This window comes from Cnephaeus nilssonii, assembly GCF_951640355.1.
Source record: "Cnephaeus nilssonii genome assembly, chromosome: 11".
Classification (NCBI taxonomy): Eukaryota; Metazoa; Chordata; class Mammalia; order Chiroptera; family Vespertilionidae; genus Cnephaeus; species Cnephaeus nilssonii.
In genome coordinates this window covers 34,753,117-34,777,725 of record NC_137082.1, presented here as the reverse complement: position 1 = coordinate 34,777,725, position 24,609 = coordinate 34,753,117, and the positions used below count along the sequence as shown (strand labels likewise).

The 24,609-nt window shown below is 46.3% G+C and overlaps 1 protein-coding gene and 1 pseudogene across 2 annotated transcripts in view; one reads left to right on the top strand and one right to left on the bottom strand.

Moving 5' to 3' along the window:
* Positions 1–1,218: 1,218 nt before the first annotated feature.
* Positions 1,219–2,528, bottom strand: LOC307107484 (MICOS complex subunit MIC26-like; annotated as a pseudogene). Its single transcript has 2 exons — positions 2,491–2,528; positions 1,219–1,867 (listed from the first exon to the last, which is right to left on the bottom strand). The product of its transcript is annotated as an MICOS complex subunit MIC26-like (transcript).
* Positions 2,529–8,019: 5,491 nt separating this feature from the next.
* Positions 8,020–24,609, top strand: part of SNTA1 (syntrophin alpha 1) — a 30,169-nt gene continuing 13,579 nt past the window's right edge. Inside the window, exons 1-2 of the mRNA XM_079783762.1 lie at positions 8,020–8,424; positions 12,117–12,302. Of these exons, the coding sequence (XP_079639888.1) occupies positions 8,115–8,424; positions 12,117–12,302 (496 nt within the window). The 5' untranslated portion in view covers positions 8,020–8,114. The remainder of the gene's footprint in view (positions 8,425–12,116; positions 12,303–24,609) is intronic.

Genomic DNA, 24,609 nt, shown 5'->3' with positions numbered 1-24,609 from the left:
CCGCAACCTGGACATGTGCCCTGACTGGGAATGGAATCTGACTCCCTGGTTCATAGGTCAACACTCAACCACTTAGCCACACTGGCCGGATTACCCCAATAAATATAATTTTAAAAATTCTTTCAGAGCCCTCCAGGCTTTTGTCTTATTATCCCCCTTTCATATATGTGGAAAGTGAGACTTAGAGGGGAAGTGAGTTACTTGAGTCAGTGGAAGAGCCAGGGTTTGAGGCCAAATCTGCCTGACCCCAAAACTTACGGTACTCTTTCCATTGGCTGGGTCTGTGACTGGGGGGTGCAGGTGCTGAGATGGGATGGGCTCAGTAAATGGTAGCTGGTATAATAATGGTAACCATAATAATAATCCCACCTCTGAAATGGATGTGTAATCCTCATATAAGGAAGGGAAGAAAGTGCTTCAGAAGTGGCAAGTTTAAGGATCCCCAGTTCCCACACCATTCTAGACTCCCATCTTTCTTCTATGGATGCTGGATGGCCAGTTACCTAGGGCCCCGCAGCCCTGACTCTCTGCTGCCCTCTGCTGCCATCTATCAGATGTGGCGCCAGGATGCTGAATCTATATGGCTCCAGCATCAGGCTGTTTCCAGCTCATTGACAAATGTCTTTTTCAAGTGACTAATAGTGGGCTAGGGGTACAGGGGTAGCGAAACCCTCTAGGGCCTCTGGTTCCTCCTTCATCAAATGCTGGATTGGGATAAAAATTCTTAGGCCATGATTATGAATCTCCTTCTGCTAAGGTTAACACCTTCCTGGCTCCTCATTATCTTTAGGGAAAAAAACAAACCCATTGCCCTGGTCCCTGTTCCTTATACTTCGATTTTCTGAAAGCCTCTTGATCCTCACATGAACATCCTCAAAGCCCAGCTCAAACCATTACCATTATCTCCCCCCACCCCCACCCCCAAGCTTTATTTTCTTGTCCTGGGTCCAGAATTAGAGAGCTTAGGATTATTGTCTGGTTTAAGAGGAAACCCCTCTCTCTCTTTTTTTTTAACTTGAATTTTAATTATGTACATAAATAGCAACATGAGAACAAGAAGTTCAAAGGCATGTACATTATCTGGAGGTGAAAAGATTTCAGATTAGTCCCTTTGTAGTATGACATCAACCAAGGTAACAATGAGGCCTAGTGTAGTTTTTCCTGAAGAAAAAAGCCTGTTTACTACATTCAATAATGACACCTCTTCCATTTTTTTTCTGTAGAAACACTGGTTTATTGTATGGAGTTTCCAATATTTACCTATAACTGATTAAAATGGGCTGAACCTGGTGTATTCTACTTATATCCAGATGAATTCTTCACATTTCCTGGCTTTTGAAAGTTCTCCTTCCACAAATATTCTACAACTATGTATCCTCATAAACCCCAGTCGTATAATTTCTCCCCACTGACCTGGACAAATACGATGGCTTATTGTGGATAACAAAGCGAGGTAGCTAATCCCATGAAACTAGGTGGATATACTAGCTTCTTTATTTTTGAACCTCTAGCTAAAAGGAGTCCAACAATGCCAGCAAAACCAATAACACCAAGTCTTGGAAAAAATCCAGGAGGAGCATTTTGGAGAAATTCATAGCTGTCTAACCCCCACTGAACCAAACTTTTCATCTTGGGCTTAGTTTCGGAATACATTTCCTGACACCAACTTGTATATGGCTTGCAATACTGTCAGAGATGTGAGATGCTTTCTTCAAGTTGAGTCCTTGGCTCCTCCACATATTTAGACTGAACTTCGGGAACAGAGTAGAGTGAAAGCTCATTCACATTCACAGAAGCTTTGTGAGTTGAGTCCTTTTTCTGTGATGCGTAGACTTTGAAGGTGAGCAGATTCAGACTGGCTGGACCTCTGGATTACCTTGAACATGTCGCTGGCAACAGCGGCTCTGGCGGAGTCCGGAAACCCCTCTCTTAATTAAAACCTCCCACCAACAAAAAAACGAACACCCAACAGCAAATGTCCTGCTTCCTGAGATGATCATCTACACTTACTCTCCTCTTCTTCTTGATTTCTAACTCAGGACTCAAACCCTTGGTTTATTTTCTTTTTCCACATTCTCTTCCTAAGTTATCTTAGACTGTCACACACTTTAAAGTCTTCTGTTGTTGACTCTCCCTAATCTTCTTCACACAAGCCACCCGAAAGTCTTAACCTCCTCATTACCTCTTAATTATATTTACTCCTCTCCATCTTCTCTTCAGCCACCTCCCTAGTCCAGGTCACCACCATCTGCCATACTCAACTTCAACAGTCTCTGTACAGATTGGACTTTCCAAAGAAGGCAGCAACAATAGTTCCCATGCCATGTGCTCTTCTGGAATCTTGTCATTCTTCCATCAAGAGGTGGAGTCAAATTCCCCTCTTCTTGAATCTGGGAAGACCTTTGTGATTGTCTTAACCAATAGAATACAACAGAAATGATGTTAATATGGCTTCTCAGCCTAGATCATAAAAACACTATGTCCTTTCACCTTGCTTTCTTGAACACTTGAACTTGCAACCCAACCATCATGCTGTGGGCAAGCCCAGCAGCTCATGGAGAGGACTAGAAGCCCCCAGTCCCCAGCCACACCTGAGCTCCTAGCTATGTGAGTGAGCCATCTTGAAAAGTAGAACTTTCATTTTCTAGTCAAGCCACTCCATCTGACATTATGTGGAACAGAGATGATCTGTCCCCACTGAGCCTTAGGCAAACAGCAAGAAATACACTGAGTGGCCAGTTCATTACGATCTCTGAACACATAATAATCTGGCCACTCAGTGTGTGTGTGTGTGTGTGTGTGTGTGTGTGTGTGTGTGTGTATTTTAGAGGCCTGGTGCATGAATTCGTGCATGGGTGGGGTCTGGCCAGGGGGAGGGGACATGGGCGGTTGGCTGGCCTGCCTGCTGGTCGAACTCCTAGTCGAGGGGACAATTTGCATATTAGCCTTTTATTATATAGGATATACACTGAGTGGCCATATTATTATGCATTCAGAGATCATAATAATCTGGCCACTCAGTGTATAATTGACTGTCATTGTTTTAAGCCTCTAAGTGGGGTTGTATTTTATACAGTAATATATAATCTGAATACTTCCCTAAATGATCTCTTCGCTTCCAATCAATCCATTCCCCCTCACCTTGTACACATTTTGTTTAGTGGCCAAAGGGATCTTTTAAAAATATAAATCAGCACTAGCCAGTGTGGCTTGGTTGGTTGAATGTCATCCTGTGCATCAAGGGGTCGCTGGTTTGATTCCCCGTTAGGGCACAGGCCCAGGTTGGAGGTTGGGATGAGTGCTCAGTTAACAGTTTAGAGGATTAGCTAATCTGAACAACTCTCTTGCAAAAAAACCCCCACAAAACCCTAAAAAAATCTAAAAGTGGTGGGTAAAATCTAAAAACATACATTACTGAGCTGCTAAGCATGAAAGTGATATGCCAAAATGTATTTTTTAAATCCTCACCTGAGGATATGTTTATTGATTTTAGAGGGAGGGAGAGAGGGAGGGAGGAGGGAGGGAAGAAGGAAGGGAAGAAGGGAGAGAGACATCAATGTGAGAGAAACATTGATCATTGATCAGTTTCCTCCTACATGTACCCTGACCGGGGATTGAACCTGCATCCTAGGTATGTGTCCTGACAGGGAATCAAACACGCAACCTTTTGGTGCACAGGACAACACTACAACCAACTGACTCACCCAGCTTGGGTGCAAAACTTATTTTGATTCACAAGTATTTCTGCAACATCTAAATCATACAACTTACAATATGTAAATAAAGGAGATTATAAATTTGTTAAGGCTTGCACATGTAAATCTCAGTCATGACTGGACTATATCATCCATTTTAGGTTTCTATCATATTTGGGGACATGAGTCAAGTAAGACAGTGGAATCTTTGGTTCTGAAAACGTTAAATCTTTCTTTAATTGTAGTAAAACTAGAACTATATAAATACATAGTTTTATTGAGATATAGTGGGGAGATGGGTGATAAGTAAACAAACATATGAAGCATGCAGTACAAAGTGTTACGAGTCCTGTGAAGGAAATAAAGAGGATGGTTATGGGAGAATTATTAAAATTTCTCTCAACCTCGATTTGAACAGGCATTTTAAGGAGGCAGCACTGAGACAGCAAAATCAAGAAGTATGAGTTCCCTGTCCCTGCCTTGGCTTGGGTGGTGGGGAGTAGTTTCTTAATGGAAATGGGCTGCCTTGTGGAGAGGTGAGCTCCTTGTAACTGGAGGCATCCAAGCTCAGGCTAGAGGGAAAGCTCTTGGAGATGCTATCAAGGGCCTTCTGGCTTGGGGTGAGGCAATTAGACTTAGTGACATTTGGTGGGTCCCCTCTTAAGCACCAATATCTTATGATACTAGCATTGCTTTACTCTGAATTTCACAAGCGTACGATGTGAATTCTCTGACATTCTGAGTCTGATTTTAACTAGGATCTTGAGTAGCCCAGTAGAAGGGGCTAAAGCTACGAAATCAGAAATAATCTGTTTCATATTCGGATTCTGTCATTAATTGCCTGTCTGACCTTGGATAAGTCACTTTTTCTCTCTGACCTTGGTTTTCTCATCTGCAAAATGGAGATTTTAGTGCCTGCCTTACAAGGCTGCAATGAAGGTTTAAGGGTGACATATTAGGGAAGCACCTGGTTTAGCTTCCATCCCACAGGACACCATGGAGTCTTAGACTTTGGAAGCCTCCCAGCCTCCACTAAGATCCAAACCTCACCTGGGGTGCAGTATGGTGTCCCAGTGATCTCTGGTGCCAGATTGCTTGGGCTTATTACATCATGTATCTGAGTCCCAGTTTCCTCATCTGCTTAGTGGAGACAATAACAGGACCTACTTCTGAGGACTTTTTAAAAAAAGATATTTTTTATTGATTTCAGAGAGGAAGGGAGAGGGAGAGAGAAATAGAAACATCAATGATGGGAGAGAATCATTGATCAGCTGCCTCCTGCACGCCCCCTATTGAGGATCAAGCCCGCAACCTGGGCATATGCCCTGATCTCCTGGTTCGTAAGTGGACACTCAATCACTCAGCCACATCAGCTGGGCCCTAGGACTGTCTTGAAGGTTAATTGAGATGATCCAAGCAGTTAGTCCTGTTAACTTTCATTATTGCTGCCATCTTAGGGTCTAGAAGGCCAGGAGTGTAAAGAATCTCTGCTCCCTGCCTTGGAGCTTGTGCATAGAGGCCTCTCTGTCTGACCAGAGTCCTCTCCTGGACTCCTGGCCCAAAGGCTTGAGCCTGCAGGCCCTTTGGTGGGGAATTCAAAACTGGTGAGCTGGAAAGTCCCCCTCCCTCCTTCCTTTTCCTTCCCCCTCTCTTGTCCCTTGGTAGTGAACTGGTTTCCTCTGGAAGCTCTGCCCTGAGGTTGGTGGGAAGCCAGGGCTGTGTGTGTATGTGTCTGGGAGGACAATTTCTGAGCCACAGAGGAGTGGCATCAGCTGACCAGAGTGGAGGGAGAAGAAGAGCATTTCTCCAGCTACAGTGTTCCTGTGGGTGGGCTGAGAGGGACACAGCTGATTGGCACTGCCCATATCATGTGATCTTGCACATACACACATACACATTTACACATGCACACACGCATATCACGGTTTTCTTTGACTCTACATCCTTCTTCTCTGCTAGCCTCCTTTTATTCTGCTCACATCACACCTCTCATTCCTTTCTTCACATTATAACCACAGAAAATAGTCCCCTAGGGGAGAAACTCTGTATTAGGGCTCTTTCTCACCAAGTTTGGCTCATTAAGTCTTTTTTAAGCAGGGCAGTACGTGGGGGGACTTTTAAAGATCTGGCTCCAGGCTTTGGTCCTGGGAAAGAAAGCTAACCTCCCCCTGGTCCCTTGTCTCCTGCCTGATCCCTCCTCCCTTCCGAATTTCCAAAAACCAAGTAGATTGTAATTCTCATTTATCGCAAGTGCTTACCCCCATATTTCTTAGGCTGCTCTACAATCTTTAAGCACCATCATACTTTTAAAATATCAATGCATAAGTAATGCTATATTTCCTTCCTACATGCTTCCATCCTTCCCTCTCTCTTCCATATACTTGTTGGATATCATGTGTATGCCAGACCCTGTGTTCATTTTATTTATTTTATTTTTAAAATATATTTTTATTGATTTCAGAGAGGAAGGGAGAGGGAGAGAGAGAGATAAACATCAACGATGAGAGAGAGAATCATTGATCAGCTGCCTCCTGCACAATCCACACTGGGGATTGAGCCTGCATGTGCCCTGACCAGGAATCTAACAGTGACCTCCTGGTTCATAGGTCGATGCTCAATCACTGAGTAACACCAGCTGGGTCCTGGGTTCATTTTATTTTTTACTTGTGTCTCCCCTATTTTGACACTTATAACTATAAAACTATTTGATTGATGCTTGTGTTCCACAATAATTACACTTCCTATTTTTTCAAATATGTTTTTATTGATTTCAGAGAGGAAGGGAGAGGGAGAGGGAGATAGAAACATCAGTGATGACAGAGAATCATCAATCAGCCACCTCCCTCATACCCCCCACCAGGGATCAAGCCCACAACCCGGGCAGGTGTGCAGATGTGGTGAGATTTTTCTGATACCCTTCACTTCATATTTGGCAGCTGTCAAGCAGAGTGGGTCAGTCTCCAGGTACTGGTGTCAAATAGGCATGAGTTTGAATCCCAGCTTTGCTCCCACTCACAAATGTGTGACCTGGGCCAATTAGAGCTTCTCAGTCCAGATTTTCCCTTTTGTATGTTGGGGGTATTCAGAGCTACTCTGTGAGGCTACTGTAAAGATGAGATTACACATGAAAAATATTGACTTGGGCTTGGCCAGTAGAGCATTCAATAAATGAACGTGATATTGATTCTATAGGATTTATAGTTTTCTTTTTAAAAAATTTATCTTTATTGTTAAAAGTATTACAGATGTGCCCTTTTTCCCCATTGACCCTCCATCCACCCCCCACCTTTCCTAGGCCTTCACCACACTACTGTCTGTGTCCATGGGCTATGCATATATGCAAATACGTTCCCTGGTTAATCTCTCCACACCCACCCACCCACACCCCTGCCTTCCCTCTGAGATTCAACACGTCTTCACATAGATTTAATCCTGACACATCCCTGTGAAAATAGACATTATTATGACTCCCATTTCACAGATGAGAAAACTGAGGCTTAGAGAATTGGAGTGATGAGACCAAGGTTGACATGGAACTAACAATGTCTGAGCAGGGATCCTAAACCAGGTCTCCAGACGTCCAGACTCAGAGGCCCACCTTCCAGTCGTCTTCCCTCACACCGGGAGCAGTTTTGGATTCTTATCCAGACAGGTCTCTCTGTGTGGGATTTCAGGCTTTTCTGTCTTCGACTGTGAACAGAACAGGGAATTAATCTTCTGAACTCCCTTGGAAGTGGGGGACTGTATCCCCCTGAACCTTAAACAGAACCAGCAGTGCTCTCATCCCAGCAGGCGTGGCCGCCACAAGCCACGCCCACACCAAAACCACGCCCACAGACAGAAGCTCCAGACCCAGAGTGGGAAACCAGTTCCTTCCAAATTTCCTCCCCTAGCAACCAAACTCGCGGCTCGGTTCCTTGCTCGTAAACCCAAGCCCGGACCCTGGAGTCCAGTGCTCGACAAACGTAGCCCTGCTGCAGCATTCCAAAGCCTCGCACCAGGATTCCTGTGTCTTTTTCTTGTTTCTGCGTGCGTGAGCTATGGTCCCGGACCCCGATAACCGTGTCTCCTCCACAGGATCCTAGAGCTCCGCTCCCAACACGAAGGCCCACCCCCTTATGGCCCCGCCAAGCTCTCACACCTCACCGGCTCCACGCCCAGACGCCCTTTTAATCCCACTCTCCAAGTGGTCCCACACTTTACAATCTTCGGATCCTGGGCCCCGCCCCCGCCCGCCCCGCCCCACCCACCGCTAGCCCCGCCCACACAGCCCCGCCCCCAGAGGCTCCACCCCCCGCGGTCCTGGGCTGGGTGGCGGCTGGCCCAGCCGGGCCCCCGCTGCCCTCTGCCCTGGGCGCTCGGCTGGAGCGGGCCGGGCACTGCGGGGCCGGGCGAACGCGGCGGCCCGGGGGCTCGAAGATGGCGTCCGGCAGGCGCGCCCCGCGCACCGGGCTGCTGGACCTGCGCACCGGGGCGGGCTCGGGGGCAGGCGGCGAGCGGTGGCAGAAGGTGCTGCTTAGTCTGGCGGAGGACTCGCTGACCGTGAGCCCCGCCGACGGCGAGCCCGGCACGGAGCCCGGCGCCCCGCGGGAGCCGGAGCCCGCGCAGCTCAACGGCGCAGCGGAGCCCGGCGCGGCGACCCCGCAGCTTCCCGAGGCGCTGCTGCTCCAGCGGCGCCGTGTGACTGTGCGCAAGGCCGATGCCGGCGGGCTGGGCATCAGCATCAAAGGTGGGCGAGGAGGCACCGAGGGCGTAGGGGTCTTGGGGGCTGGCGGCGCACCGAGGACGTGGAGTTGGAGGACTCCTGTCTGGGGGTAAGAGGGTTCGAGGGGACAGAGGGAACCGGAGCACCAAGGTCGTCGGAGAGGGTTTCAAGAGTCCGATGTCTCAGTCGAAAGGCACAGGTGTGGAGGGGGTTGGGGACGCCCAAGGACACGTGGGTGGGTAGTTCTGTGTGGAGGCATAGAGATCTGAGAGCAGTTACCATTCAGGGGTTGCATGGACATCAAGGACAAGATGGGCCCCAGGAAAGCAGAGGATGGAGAAAAGGGATTGGGGCCTGGGACTGGGAGGTTACTAGGGCAGGGAGGAGGAAGTCCCTGAGACACAAACAAGGTGGGGGCTACGGGTAAGACCTGGAGTTCAAAGCATAGGGGTCAATTGGAGACTAGGCACCTGCTGGGCTCACAGACAGGGGGCAGGAAAAGACACACAAATATGAGGACCCAGTAAGGCTGTGTACCTAGGCAAAGAGGTGGGTTTGAGGTTCCTGATCTTACTATCTCCTCCTTGCACAGGACTGAGAGGGGTGGACATAGACTTGTTACTCCTTCCTCTCTGGGAGCTCTCAGCTCCCAATATTGACAACTTTTTGTAAAAAATATTTTTATTGATTTCAGAGAGGAAGGAGGAGAGAGAGAGAGAGAGAGAGAGAGAGAGAGAGAGAGAGAGAGAGAATCATCAATGATCAGAGAATCATTGATCAGCTGCCTCCTGCATGCCCCACACTGGGTATTGAGCCCACAACCAGGGCTCGTGCCCTGACTGGGAATCGAACCGTGAACTGATTCATAGGTCGATGCTCAACCACTGAGCCACACCGGCTGTACCTGATAGCTTTTTTTAGGGTGCAACCAGGCTGTTTTTGAGTCCAGGATCAACTGTGTGAATTCAAATCACTTCCCATCTTTGAACCTCAGTTTCCTCAACTATATAGTGAAGCTGATAATATAGTTGTGATGTTTCTATGAGCACAGGAGTCTAAAGCATTCACCCTGCCAGCACATAGTAGGTGCTTGGTTAATTATTGCTGTTAGGTGAGAGGGAAAATGGAGGCCAGGAGAGATTCCCAAAGCAACGAAAAGTAGTGCTTAAAATCCCTGCACACCCCCGGCTATTGGGTTCACAGTTCCTACCACAATTACTTGTCAGGGTCTCAGGCCAACACTACTATCATTCTGGATGTGCTCTGTTCCCGTGCCTCCAGACCCTTTGGCCTGAGTGAGAGGGTAGGGATGGTGGTGGCTCAGCTACCACAGTGTGCTAAGTGCTACAGTACTCTAGGCTCATGATCCACTTCATCCTGGCAAAAAGTGGTAAAAGGTAGGGAGCATAATCAATATTTTGCAGATAAGAAACTGAGATTCAGGAAAGAGACAATTTCCCCAGGATTCCACCGTCAGTGAGTGGCAGAGCTGGGATTTGAACCTTAATTATCAGGCCACTAGATAGTGCCAGGGGAGTTGGTTCTTTCCCATGGAAGGGCAAATCCCCATGTAGTGACCCCTAAAAGAGAAAAAGGATAATCCAGGGAGTGGGCATCCATCTTAGCCCCAAACTCTAGCATGGGGTTAAAACAGATCAACCCAGAAATTGTACACTTAATGTGTCAAAGCAGGAAGGAACTTAGAGTTCATATAAAGTTACACTTTGTAGATAGACAAACAGACTAGGAGAGAAGCAGGGACTTTCCAAGGTCACATAAAGTTACACCCTAGCACCATACTTCTAGGTGGTAGTGAAGGTACTTTCAGGAGGCTTCAGGGGAAGTACCAGCTCCATTTAATTCTTCATGTATGTGGATTGCACTCCTGTTACCATGATGACCTCCCCTCGAGGGTCCAGTCCAGCCCAAGCAGCCAGGAATGACCACAGTTGCACATTGAACTGAAGTTCCCAGTTTCAGGCCAAGCAGGGCAGATATAAATAGAAACCTTTTCCTTTCCTTGGCCTCAAGCTCTGTGCAGAACAATAAGCAAACTGTTAGGTCTGCAATGGGGGTCAGGAGAAACTTCCAATTCTCCAGTTGCCACACATTTATTTTGTGACCTTGGAATAATGACCACCCCCTCTCTATGCCACTAGTTCATCTTCAATATTTCAGGGATGGACCAGTGGTGTGATATCTGAGGGTCCTACTTGCAGTCTGCCGTAGAGTTAACAGTATTGGTTCTGAAGCTGAGAGACCTACATTCAAATACATACTGGCTTTGCCACTTACTAACTGGATAACCATGGGCAAGGGGCTTCTCTTCACACTTCAGTCTTCCTCCTAGGAAACTGAGCATGTCTGTGTGATTGGGGTGTTGTGAAGATGCAATGAAACACCACTGACAACGTTTGGTACTTGGAACTAACAGTAACTATTATTACTATTTTTTATTTTAAAACAACATTCAAGAATTTAGCAACAAAGCAATTCAGTAAAATGTATTAGCTATTTATTTACTTATTTATCTAGGCTTTTGAAATCTCTAGATTTTTAAGGCGTAGGTCTAGATCCTGGATTGTAAAATTTGGAGCCATGGCAATAGCTAATCCCATCATAATGCCAGATTAGGGGGTATCAGTGGGTTTCCCTCACTGTGGGAAAATTGCGTAAAACCCAAAATATGTATTGAAGGAAAAATTACTGAAGCCCCTTGTAAATTACTCAAACACTGGTGAACCCCCAAAGCATCAGACCAAAAGATCCAGTGACCAAACTATAACATTATGAATTTAGAAAATGACTTTCTCAGTGAGGAAACATTCACATGTCTTCACTCCTGTCCTAGTCCCAGAGCCTGTAGAGGTGAACCCACTGGGGAGAAGAGGAAAGTTTGTTCCAGAAGGAACTGTCTAAGGCAGTGGTCGGCAAACTGCAGCTCTGTTGACTAATGAGTTTGCCGACCACTGACCTAGACTCTCGATTCCAATAATTACAGGCTGTTGTTGTTCCTTGTGATTAAGCCCCTATCCCAGTGGTCAGCAAACTCATTAGTCAACAGAGAGGCAAACTGTGGTTCGCGAGCCGCAGTTTGCCGACCACTGGTCTAAGGGATCATAGGATTTCTAATCTTGGAAAAGGGAAGAATAAATCACTTGTTGAAAGATTGCATATTTTTTCCAGGTCTAAAGAAAAAACAAAGCATGTATAATGGAATCCAACTCTTGGAAGACAGCAAAAAAGGAATTTTCAAAGAATTTCTTGTACAATCTAGCTGTTCAAATTTGCATATAATCATTTCAGTCTTTATAAACAAAACGTTTTTTTAACCTTCAAAAATGACTTATTAGTATTATTTACTTATTTATATGTTTTCTTTTATTATCTTAAGTTTTACATATGTCTCCTTTTTCCCCAATTGAGCCCCCCGCCCCCCCAATCATTCCCACCTGGGCAAGCCCTCACCACCCCAGCGTCCATTGGTTATGCTAATATGCATGCATACAAGTGCTTTGGTTGACTTATTAGTATTATTAATGTCCCAAACTTCTAAGATTCTTTGCTGAAATTCTCTTTACCCCCCCCCCCCATCTCCCCTTTCCCAGCACTGGGCTGGACACTGCGGGAGGCCTTCAAAAATAATTTTGCCTCCATGTGATTCCCAAGGGTTGGAGTGTCTGCCTCAGTTTCATCCTCTTTCTGTGTCTGTGCAGGGGGCCGGGAGAACAAGATGCCTATTCTCATTTCCAAGATCTTCAAAGGCTTGGCAGCTGACCAGACGGAGGCCCTCTTTGTTGGGGATGCCATCCTGTCCGTGAATGGGGAAGACCTTTCCTCTGCCACTCACGATGAGGCGGTGCAGGTTCTGAAGAAGACAGGCAAAGAGGTGGTACTGGAGGGTAAGCACTGGGGAGCCGAGGGTGTTTAGCTCGTCCCTACTGCCTCCAGGCCTCGAGCAGTGGCGTCTGGGAGGTGGGCAGGATTGAAAACAGAAACAGAACTTGGGGACCTGCCTTGAGACTGCATGGGGTGGTGGGAGAGCCAGCGCAGAGCCAGACAGACCTGGTTTTCATTTCCTCTTTCCCACTCCCTATCTCTGTGGCCTTGGGTAAGTCCCTGCGCTGTCGTTTCCTCATCTGTAAGTCAGGTCTGTAATTTCTGCCTTGCTGGGTTGTGTGAACAGGACAAAAGGTCCATGGCAGGATTTGTCACTCAATGAGTGACTCAGGGGAAGAGAGAAGGTGAGACTGGAGATGGGACTGCTAAGACTCTTTCCTGAGGAACCAGGAGAGCTCTTAAGTTCCAGTCCTTCTAGCACTCAGGGCCCTAAAACCCCGGGGCCCATTCTCATTTGGGAGAAGACTTGGCCTGTATGTAGCAGAATATCAAATGAACAAGGATCAGAAAGGAGGTGTTTTTTTTTTTTTGTTTTGTTTGTTTTGTGGGTGGTTCCTCTCCACTATCCCCTCACTGTGTGGTCTTGGATGAGACCTTTGCCTTCTCTAGGCCTCAGTTTCCCCATTGGTTGTTATAGGCCTCTTGCTGTGGTTGTTGCATATCAGCCTTTTGCCATCTCTCTCAAGAGATTTCTGCTTTGCTCAGCCCTTTCCTCAAACTTCAGTCTGCAATTTCCGGAAGTTGTGGGGGCCTGAGGAATGTGTCTGGCTCATGGCCCAGAACAGGCACGGGGAGGTGGCGGGGGCTGATGGAGAATGCCATGCTGAGCTGAGCCCCAGGCCCAGATCCTGACAGGTTGCCTTTGTTTCCCCAAATGGGTCTCTAAGAGGCCACAGAAATAAACAGGCTTTGGGTGATCTTTGGCATTCTTGTTCTCTCTCAGTTTTTGCTTTTAATATTTTTAAATTGATTTTTTTTTTTTTTTAGAGAGAGAGGAAAAGAAAAAGAAAGAGGAAGGGGGAGAGAGAGAGAGAGAGAGAGAGAGAGAGAGAGAGAGAGAGAGAGAGAGAGAGAGAGAGAGAAAAGAGAGCGAGAGAGAAACATTGCTGTGAGAGAGAAACATCATTCAGCTGCCTCTTGCACTTGCCCCGACCTGGGATTGAACACGCAACCTGGGTATGTGCCATTACTGGAATCGAACCTGCCACCTTTTGGTGCATTGGACGACGCGCCAACCAACCAAGCCACATGGGCCAGGGCTCTTTCAGTTTTGTTTTACTTTTACATTTTAGGTGTATCTATTTAAATGCTACTGGTGCAGTTTTTATTTTTATTTTTTGGTACACTTTTAACATATACAGTGTATTTATTTATTTATTTATTTAGAGAGTAAGGTTAGTAAAGCTGGGGACAGTGAAACAAGGAAGAGCCTCGGATAGAAGAAGCAACAGGAGAGAGACTAGGTGGGGCTGCTTTGGTTCTCTAGAAACGTTAAGGGAAAGCAGTGAGCAAAGGCCCTTCTGTCAGCTCACTGGAGAGTCAGAGAAAAGGGGGCCTTGGGGACAGGTTCTGGGGGTTAGCCCATTGCTCCCCTGGTTGCAGGTCTGTGGGGACCCTTAGAGTTTAGGCGGTGCATGCCTGTGGGGAAAGGAGAGGAGGAAGGGAAAGGCGCCGGAGAGCTCCCGGGAGGGAGAGAGCGAGCCCACAGTGTGTATTTTTAAAAAGCTGACGCTGCAGTGTTGGTCCCTAAAAGCTTAAGTACATCAATCATATTTTCACAGCAAAGTTACATTAATGATATGGCTATAAGATACTTTTTCTCCCAGATGTCTTATTACTTTGATATTTATAGCCATTAATGCAATTTGAAACAGTTGAAATTTATCAAACTGTCATATTTTTGTTGACTTGAAAAGCTCTTTTAGTTTTTGCTGTTTGAAAGTCTAGCCTATAGGTGGCAAAATTTCTACTATAGACACATTTCTAATCCACACGGAGGTCCCCCTCAGCCCCTCATCTTTAGGTTGAGAATGTCTCTATTTGGGTTCTCAGTGTGGATCATTCTGAAAAGGTAGCATCTCTGAGTGTTAGATGCTTGAAGCATCTCCTGGTTTAGGAGCTACTAGTAATATCCAAACCTTCCATCTAACTCATTTACTCTATTCCTTCTTCACTAAGACAAGGAACATTTGCAGAGACCTACTGTGTACCTGGTATACAGAGCATTGAGTTAGAAGCTGAACTAGACCCAGGCTTCTCCTGAAGGAGCTCACCATCTGGTAGGAGAGATAAAACATAAGCACTGTCTCTTCTACACAAACTATTTAAAAATCAGTTTCTAAACTCCTGTCTGCTTTGTGGTGAATCTCTGGCCTTGGTAAGACCTTTGCTTCTCTGGGCCTTAGTTTCCATATTGGCTAGGGTTAGATTAGATCAGAGATAACCAATAGCTTTCACTATTAATGCCACCTTCTCTGATGGTCACCAGGAGTTCTGTATTTAGGACTGGGAGGTCTTGTCTGGACTCAGCAGAAAGGAGCTGGAATTGATTAATAAGGTCTACCATGGATATGGCAAGGAAGAGAAGTAACCTGTGTGGCATCCCAGGATTGAGGGTCTCTAGTGCTATGTTCTCTGAGACTTTTCATAGGGCAAGATCTTTCCTTGGCAAATCCTGCTTCAGGTCTCCAGGTGGAACTTGGCCTCTCTCTTTTTTTAAAAAAAATTTTTTTTATTGATATCAGAGAGGAAGGGAGAGGGAGAGATACAGAAACATTAATGATGAGAGAGAATCAATGATCAGCTGCCTCCTGCACACACCCTACCAGGGATCGAGCCTGCAATCCAGGCATGTGCCCCAACCCGGGAATCAAACTGTGACCTCCTGATTCATAGGTCGACACTCAACCATTGAGCCATACTGGCCCGGCAAGCTTGGCCTCTCTGTTGCCCAAGATAGGATTTGGCACATAGTAGGTACTTTATAAATGTTAGTAACTCCCCTCCTGTTTCACTGCATTTTTATAGAATTGATATTATTTTCTCCTTAAATGTTTAGTAGCATTCTCCAGGGAAGCCACCTTTTTAAAAAAAAAATTTTTTTTAAAATATATAGTTTATTGATTTTTTACAGAGAAGAAGGGAGAGGGATAGAGAGCTAGAAACATCGATGAGAGAGAAACATCGACCAGCTGCCTCCTGCACACCCCCTACCCGGGATTTGCCCACAACCAATGTACATGCCCTTGACCGGAATCGAACCTGGGATCTTTCAGTCCACAGACTGACGCTCTATCCACTGAGCCAAACCGGTTTCGGCAAGGGAAGCCACCTTTATAGAAAGATTTTTAACTCGGATTTTAATGTTGTTAATAGGGTAATTTAGAGGATCTATTTTTTTTCTTGAATGAGCATTGGTAGTTTTTGTCTTTCAAGGAATTTGTCCTTTTCATCCAAGGTGTCAGATTTATTGACATAAAGTCATTTATTATTCCTGCCTTTTGGATGAGAGCCCTCTTTTGCTTTCTATTTTTCTCCCCTCCCTTTATACTGCTCTACTCTGTGGCTTTGAAGGCACTTATTGGGGAGACAGCTGAGGAAACCTACCAGGTCACCAACATGTCACACATGCTGAGATAGGGTCTGCCCAGGGATTGGAGGAGGAAGTGGTTTCTTCTCTCTGGGTTGTCAGGAAAGACTTCCTGGAGAAGGGGATGCTGCCACTTTATGAACAATAAGCAGAGGTGAGTACGGGGTGGAGGAAGGCGTTCCAGGCAGGGGAACTGTGTGAGCAAAATCATAGAGGGGTAAAGTGACTTGACTTTAATAATTTAGCTTTATCTGAACCTATGGTATGAGGAAGGAAGTGAAAAAAAGAGAAGGCTAACTAGATTGACAGATCCTGCAGAGCCAGACTAAAGGACCTGGACTTTTTCTGGAGAGAAAGGAAGAGCCATTACAAGGTGTTTGGCAGGGCTCACATGGTCAGCTCTGAGCTTTAGCAGCATCACTCTGGTTTGGAGGGAGGCACAAATAGATGCAGAATGGCAACGAGGAGGCGAGGCCATGAACAGGAGGGAGAAGGTGGTGGTTTGATTTAAGCAGGCCTACATAAGAAGAGTTTGGAGGTTGTGGCTTTCTTTGTTAATTTCCCCCAGCTTTTTCTTAGTAGAAGTCTCTTTTGAGTTGCTTTCCTGGCCCAGCCAGCTTATGGAAGGAGGTCATTTCAACCAAAGCAGTAAAGGGGTGAGAGTGGGCACTGAGGTCAAAAATCTTTGAGTTGCACGGGTGATCTGAGAAGCTTGGAGGATGTGAGGGAGCTAAGATGCTGGGTTGTGGCTGGTCCTTGAGATTTGGAGGAATCTGTGTGGGGAAGGTAAGAATTGGGCAGTGGCCTGAGTCTGGAGCCAGTGCTCTTGAGAGCCTCTCTGGGCCTAGGTTCTCCGCTAGAACCCAGTCACTGGTCACATTATTCAGAACTTCCCTGCCCCTATCTCACTCACAAGCTACCTCCAAGGGGCCATGGAAGGGTGGCCTGACCTTTGTGTCTTAAAAAAAAAAAAAAAAAAAAAATATATATATATATATATATATATATATATATATATATATATATATATATTAGTATATATTACTGATTTCAGAGAGAAAGGGAGAGGGAGAGAGAGATAGAAACATCAATGATGAGAATCATTGATCTGCTGCCTCCTGCATGCCCACAATGGGGATCAAGCCCGTAACCTGGTCATGCGCCCTGACCCGGAATTGAACCTTGACTTTCTGGTTCATAAGTTGATGCTCAACCACTGAGCCACACCAGCCAGGTAGGTGGCCTATTCTTTGGATGAGAAGTTGGCAGGGCAGCTGGGCATCTTTCCTGAGGCCTGGGTCTTGGTAGGTACAGAGCTTCCTGAGAATGTCCTAGAAGGACAGATGTCACTGACAAACTCTGGGTGCCAGCCAGATCCCTACTTCTTTGGCCTAAGTCAGGGGCTCAGCTGAGCATCAGCAACCCTAGTCTGCCTTCTGTACCTTTTCCTCTGGGAGGTCAGGGGCTTGCACAAATGTCTTTAACCTGCTCTCAGACGCAGGGATGTGTTTGTGACCAGTCTGGGCCCAATCTGGCAGCTAACACACCTCTGCCTGCTACTTAGAGAGGCCCATTGTGTGTACAGACCTGGAGCCAGGGCCAGCCTGGGCCCTTGGGGACTAAGCTTGTGGTAAAAGAGGAACAGCCAAATGCTTCCCCTCCCTCCACCTCCAGTGTGGCTGGCAAGACAGAGTCAACAGTGAGCCTGTGATGCATTAAAATATAATACTAAAGGACAATACAAATTAATGAACTTAATTTTGGTACTTTGTACAAAGGGGAAGTACATTCCACATAAAGATCAGGCTTTTAAAAGATACAGGAATAGCCTTAGCTGATTTGGCTCAGTGGATAGAGCATTGGCCTGTGGACTGAAAGGTCCCGGGTTCAATTCCGAGTTTTGGGCTCGATCCCCAGTAGGAGGCGTGCAGGAGGCAACCAATCAATGATTCATTCTCATCATTGATTTTTCTATCTCTCTCTCCCTCTCCCTTCCTCTCTGAAATCAATAAAAATATATTAAAAAAAAGAATCCTTTAAAAATAAATTAAAGACACAGGAATAGAGTAACATGTATATAAAAGGCACATACCGTAATAGGAATTTCTATAATCCTTGTTACAGGCAAAGTCACCAAGGTTTGTTGAGAATAAATAACTTGCTTCAAGTCATCCAACTAATACATTGGCAGACTCAGAATTGAAACCAAGGTCAGTTTGGTTGCAGAGGCCACCATTGCCTCAGCCTTGAATAGTACCTACCTTGTATTGTTATTTGCAAGATTAAAAAATAATACATGTAAAGTGTGTGTAACATGCTGAGTCCAGTGCCCACAGTATAAACTTATTCATTTTATTTGCTGTTTATAAGGATGAGACAATGTGCTTGAAGTGCATAGCACAATGTCTTCCACATGGTAAGCATTTAATAAAAGTCAGCCTTTATTATCATCACATCAGCATCAGCAGATTATTGTTTTCTCCAGTAAACTCCGAGGCCTTTGAGGGCAGGAATCATGTGTAGTTTGTCTCAGAGCCCCAGGCCTGGCACTGGGCCCAGCACACATTAGATCTTGGTGAGTGTTTGGGGAATGATCACTAGGGTACATCTCAGACCTTTTCTACTTTAACCTTGTCAATTGCAGTTTACTTTCCTAAATGTGTAAGGTGGGGCTCAAGACTCAAGCTGGGCTTCAAGGCTCAAGCTGGGCTTGACTGACTCCTGAGAATTTCTTTTCTTTCCTTTTCATTGAATTTATTGGGGTGACACTGGTTAATTGAGAATTTTTGTGATGAGTTCTTCTAACTCCAGGTCTAGGCCCCTGCCATCTTCTTCCCTGGGAGATGGACACTGCCAGGTGTCATGACTGAATTTGGCTCAGTGCATGACCACCATCAAAAGTGGGATGTTGTCCTAACTGGTTTGGCTCAATTGGTAGAGCATCGGCCTGCGGACTGAAGGGTCCCGGGTTCGATTCCAGTCAAGGGCACATGCCCGGTTGTGGGCTCCATCCCCAGTGGGAGGCGTGCAGAAGGCAGCCGATCAATGATTCTCTCATCATTGATGTTTCTATCCCTCTCTTCCTGTCCCTTCCTCTCTGAAATCAATAAAAATATATATTTTAAAAGTGGGATGTTATTAACCATTGCAGCTAATTTGAGGTCACCCGAGTTGGCTTAGCTAAGTGATGCCATGCTCCTGAAGTGCCTGTGGGACTCTTGTCCTGGGAACAGAGTCGTGAATGTAGCTCCTATTCAGACCTCCCATGGCCACAAAGACCTGTTGTTCTAATAATTGTTTTCACAAGGGAACATTATTTGGCTACACACACACCACACACACCACACACCACACCACACCCACACAGTTTTAGGCCATGTGACTCCCCACAGACAAAATTTGGCTTAATGCAGCCCTGGCCTGTTCCCTGGATCTTGATTAAAATTCGTGTGGGGCTCTGGAGGGGGGTTCTGGCTTCGATTAGCTGTGTGAGTCTGGCTGCTGATGGTGGTAGAGGAAATAATAATGATAATGATGTAGTGTCTGCTGTTCATGGACTACCTATAGGGTACTAGACACTGTGCTAAGTGTCTTCTATATGTTATCTCATTGATTCCTCAAAACCACCCCTGTGAATTAGGTACATTATTTATTCCATTGTGCAGGTGAGAACAATGAAACTCAGAGAAGTGAAGCTGCTTGCCCAAGCTCACACAGTAACTGAGATAGAATTTGAGCTCAGATCTGTCAGATGCAAGAACCCATGTTCTTAAATATTTATACACCACTGCAAGTCATTTAACCCCTGAGACTCAGTTTATTCAATTTATTCAATTTATTCAACTGTTAAATAAGGACATAGATCCATTTCTTGAAATGATGCAATTAGATGAAGATGTGTTTGTGAGAGTTGAGGTTGATGCTTGGTGCATAGTAGGTGCTCAATAAGTACTTCTTTTTAAGATCCTAGAACTCTTTGCTTCTGGAAGGGTTGATGAGGGTCTCATTGCAGAATCCTGGCTTAGATTATTTTGAATATGGTGGTATATACATATATTTTTTGTTTTGTTTTTTTGTTAATCCCCATTTGAGTATATTTTTCCATTGATTTTTAGAGAGAGTGGAAGAGAGAGAAACATCAATGTGAGAGAGACACATTGATTGGTTGCCTCTCATGCGCACCTGACTAGGGCCTGGGATTGAGCCCACAACCGAGCTATGTGCCCTTTACCAGAATTGAACCCGGGATCCTTCAGTCCACTGGCCAACGCTCTATCCACTGAGCCAAACCAGCTAGGGCTATACATATATTTTAAAAAGTAGACTTTCAAAAAAATTTAGAAAGTAATATATGCCTATTAAAAAACCCCAGGAGAGTGAGTGTAAAGCAATTGTCTTTTCATAGAGATAACCACAGTTGATATTTTCACATTCTTCCAGAAAATTTCCACATTTGTTTTTATCACTTAACAAGTTGAGGACATATTTCCAATTCAGTACATGTAGCTCTGTTTCATTCTTTTTTTTGTTTGTTTGTTTTTAAGAAGTTCTAGAAAACTAGAATTTTAGTATTTCTTACTTGTATTTTTTATAATATGTTTTTATTGATCTCAGAGAGGAAAGGAGAGGGAGAGAGAGATGGGAACATCAATGATGAGAGACAATCATCGATTGGCTGCTTCTTGCATGCCTTCTACTGGGGACTGAGCCCACAACCTGGGCATGTGCCCTTGACTAGAATGGAACCCGGGAACCTTCAGTCAGCAGGTTGATGCTCTATCCACTGAGCCAAACCAGCTAGGGCTTTGTTTCATTCTTTATAATGATTGCACAATATCATCCTATATAATAAAAACCTAATATGCAAATCGACCAAATGGCTGAATGACCAGCGGAACGACAGGTTGCTATGACACGCACTGCCCCCTGAGAGGGAGGCAACCAGCAGCGGTGATCAGGGGTGGAGCCAGCCGGTAAGCACCCTACCTGTCCCCTCCTGCAAACCAGCAGTCAGACATCCCCTGAGGGCACAGGCTGGGCTGAGGGACTGCCCCCGCCCCCACCTCCCCACCCCTGCACAAATTTCATGCACTGGGCCTCTAGTATCCTACCTAATAAAAGAGTAATACGCAAATTGACTGCACCATCGCTACACCCACAAGACACACCCACCAGCCACACCCCACCAGCCAATCAGAGCGAGTATGCAAATAAACCCAACCAAGATGGCTACAACCACAGAGAGCAAGGTTTCCCAGGAAACGGAGGAAGCCAAGCTTTCCGCCTGCCCTTGCCGGCCTAAGCCTCCACTCAAGCTACAAAGTTTCAATTATAGAAGGTAAACAAATCCAAACAGAAATGGCGGCAGCCACGGAGCTGGAGAGAGCAGGCCAGGGTTGCCCCCGGCAATGGAGGAAGCCAAGCTTTCCACCTGCCCTAGCCGGCCTAGGCTTCCACTCAAGGCTACAAAGTTTCAATTATAGAAGGTGAATTAACCCCAACAGAAATGGCTGCTGGCCATGGAGCGAGCAGGAGGCTTGGCTCCGCTCCAGGATACAAAGTTTCACTTGTAGAAGGTAAATAAATTCCAGATACCAGGGCCTTCTCTTGGGTTGCCAGGGGGCATGGCTGGCCTGCAAACCACCACAGGCCCCTTGCTAAGGTCGCCCCACACCCCAAGGGAACCCCCATCCTGATCCGGGACACCCTTCAGGGCAAACCAGCTGGCCTCCATCCCTGCACCAGGCCTCTATCCTATCTAATAAAAGAGTAATATGCAGATAGACCATCACTCCAACACACAATATGGCTGCCCCCATGTGGTCAAAGATCCTGCCCCCATGTGGACACAGATGGCCACCACAAGATGGCCAGCAGGGGAGGGCAGTTAGAAGGCACCAGGCCTGTAAGGTAGGGCAGTTGAGAGGGACCAGGCCTGCAAGGGAGGGCAGTTGGAGGCTATCAACCCTACAGGGGAGGGCAGTTAGGGGTGACCAGGCCGGCAGAGGAGGGAAGTTGGGGGCAAACAGGCTGGCAGGGCAGCAGTTAGGCATCAATCAGGCTGGCAGTGGAGTGGTTAGGGGGTGATCAGGCTGGCAGGCAGAAGCGGTTAGGGGCAATCAGGAAGGCAGGCAGGCGAGCAGTTGGGAGCCAGCAGTCGGACATCCCTCGAGGGGTCCCAGATTGGAGAGGGTGCAGGCTGGGCTGAGGGACACCCCCCCTCTGTGCACGAATTTTGTGCACTGGGCCTCTAGTTATTGATATTTGTACATTGATTTAACCAATATTTACTGAGTCCTGTCTGTGTTCCATGACTAGATGTAGGCACTGGTGATATAGCCAAGAATAAAACTGAATTAGGAGCCCTGGCTGGAGCTCAGTTGGTTGGGCATCATTCTGTGCACCGATAGGTTGTTGATTCGATTCCTGGTCAGGGCACATGACTGGGTTGTGGGCTTGGTGCAAGAGGCAGCCTATCGATGTTTTGCTCTCACATTGATGTTTCTCTCTCTCTCTCTCTCCCTCTCCCTTTCTCTCTCTCTAAAACTAAATTAAAAAATATAAAGTTAAAAAAGAAGATCGAGTCAGAAAGCTCATATCTTGTATTTAGCAGCCTCTACCCATGGACATTCAAGTTGTCACTAGTCTCTTGAACCAAACACAATAGTGCTGTGACCCCTCTGTGCACTTATGAGCATTTATCTGAAGCAGGGCTCCTGCAGAGGATATTATTAGATCAAAGCATTCACATGCCTTTAGGATCTTGATAGATGGTGCCCTTTATGCTGCATAAGGGTGTGGTGAGGTGAGATTCTTTTGCTCAGAGTGTGGCAACCTAGGCTCTGTTGTTCAATCCTGCTTCAGGGCCTGCCAGGGGCTGGGGACTATTTATAGTCCAGCCCTGCTAGACCAGCAGGACTTTAAAGGTCATCCCTTCCAGAGCCTGTTGGAATCTCATGTCCACTCCATACCATCCTGGGTGGCAATGTGGGCAGCCCTGACTTGAGTCTTTATAGTGCTTTACTCAGAGAGCTGGTATATCAAGTGCCCGTTATTTAGGCAGAGAAACTCAGGCTCAGAGAGACCTTGGGACTTGCCAAGACCAGAGAGCAAGTGACAGGGCCTGGATTAAAGTCTTTGTCTGTCTGTAACCACATTGTGTGCTCATCCCCTTATACTGTTATACTAAGAACAGCAGCAGAAATAATAACTATATTACTTATTGAAGATCTATTCCATGCCAGGCGGGGCGAAGTGCCTTTCAGGTGTTGAATATCAATATTCTGGAAGTAGATATGTTTTGCTCCCATGATAAAGATGAGAAAATAGAGGCTTACAAAAGTCAAGTCAGCTGTCCAAGGTCACAGAGCAAGGAAGTAAAACCCAAGCCTGTATCACTTCAGAGCCCAATTTGATGTCTCTTCAGGCTGTCAATATTAATTCATTTAACAAATTTCTTATTTACTGATTACCTGGTATATGTTGGTACTATTCTAGATGTTGGGGATACCCTAATGAACAAGAAAACAGGTCTCTGCCCTCACAGGACTGACATTTTAGTTGGAGGAGAAAGGCCATTAACTAGTAAACGAATGGACAGATCATGTAATTTCAGGTGGGGGCTAGTAAATCACGTACTGAACAGATAAGGAACAGCTTGAGCTTAGAGAACAGGCTTCAGCCAAGACTCAGTGCCAAGATATTCAGTCCCGAACACTTATTGAGCACTGGGATAAATACTGGGGATACTGTATTGAGCCAAAACAGATGCATCCCCTATCTCTTCTCAGCCTTTTGGCTAAGATCAAATGCAGATGTATCTCCTTTTCTTTGCTCCTGGGCCAGACAAATGGTCCTGCCTTGTCTGTTCCTTGTGTTTTTAGAGAAGCCTGGGTCCTTGGGGCCCTGACTTCTCCCCTTGGGAGAGCTGGGACTTGGGGCCTCGGGAATGGGCAGTGTTTATATCTATCTCAGCTTCCCTGAGGAGGAAAGGCCCATGTGTCACTGCTTTATCAGGCTTCTGGGCCAGGATCTTGGCTGGGGTGGGTGTGGATACCAGCTGTGTCTATCCTTGGAGTCTCAAGAATGCTGGCCACAGGGCCATGGTCGTGTCCTCAGCTTTCCAGGCCATTGCCTTTAGGCAACCTGGCCCTGCTTGCTGAGTGACTCAGGTAGAAATCAGAGCAGAGAGGAAGACTCAGAGCTGGGCTATTTATGGTCACACTCCGGGGCCCCCATGACCCTACCCCCATTGGTTTGTGAAATCCAAGCCCTGTATTGAGTGCCAGCTGGTGTGCTGTCCATTTATAGCATGTTCTTGTGGGAAAGGAGAAGGAGGACCCAGTTCTGGAACGGCCTGGGTGGGTGAGCAGGGGCTCTAGCAGTTTTTCTGGCTTCAGAGTTGACAAATGTTCATTTGTGGAGCACATAGGATAGGAGATCCCTGCTGCATTCTGGGGACACAGAGATGAGTCAGATGAGGTCCCTATCCTCACAATGCTCCCATCCTGGTGGGGGACAGATCTCCACACAGACACAGGAGAGTGGATTCTAGGGGACTGCAGAAGTGATGGCTGAGGTGGAACCAGTGTGGGTATCTGGGAAGGCTACCTAGAGGGGTGAGTTTGAGCTGAGCTAGGACCTCTTGGAGTGTGGCACCTTCTCCCTCCTGGTGAACAAATGTGCCCTGCCCTGGCATTCATGGAAACTGACTCTGGGTT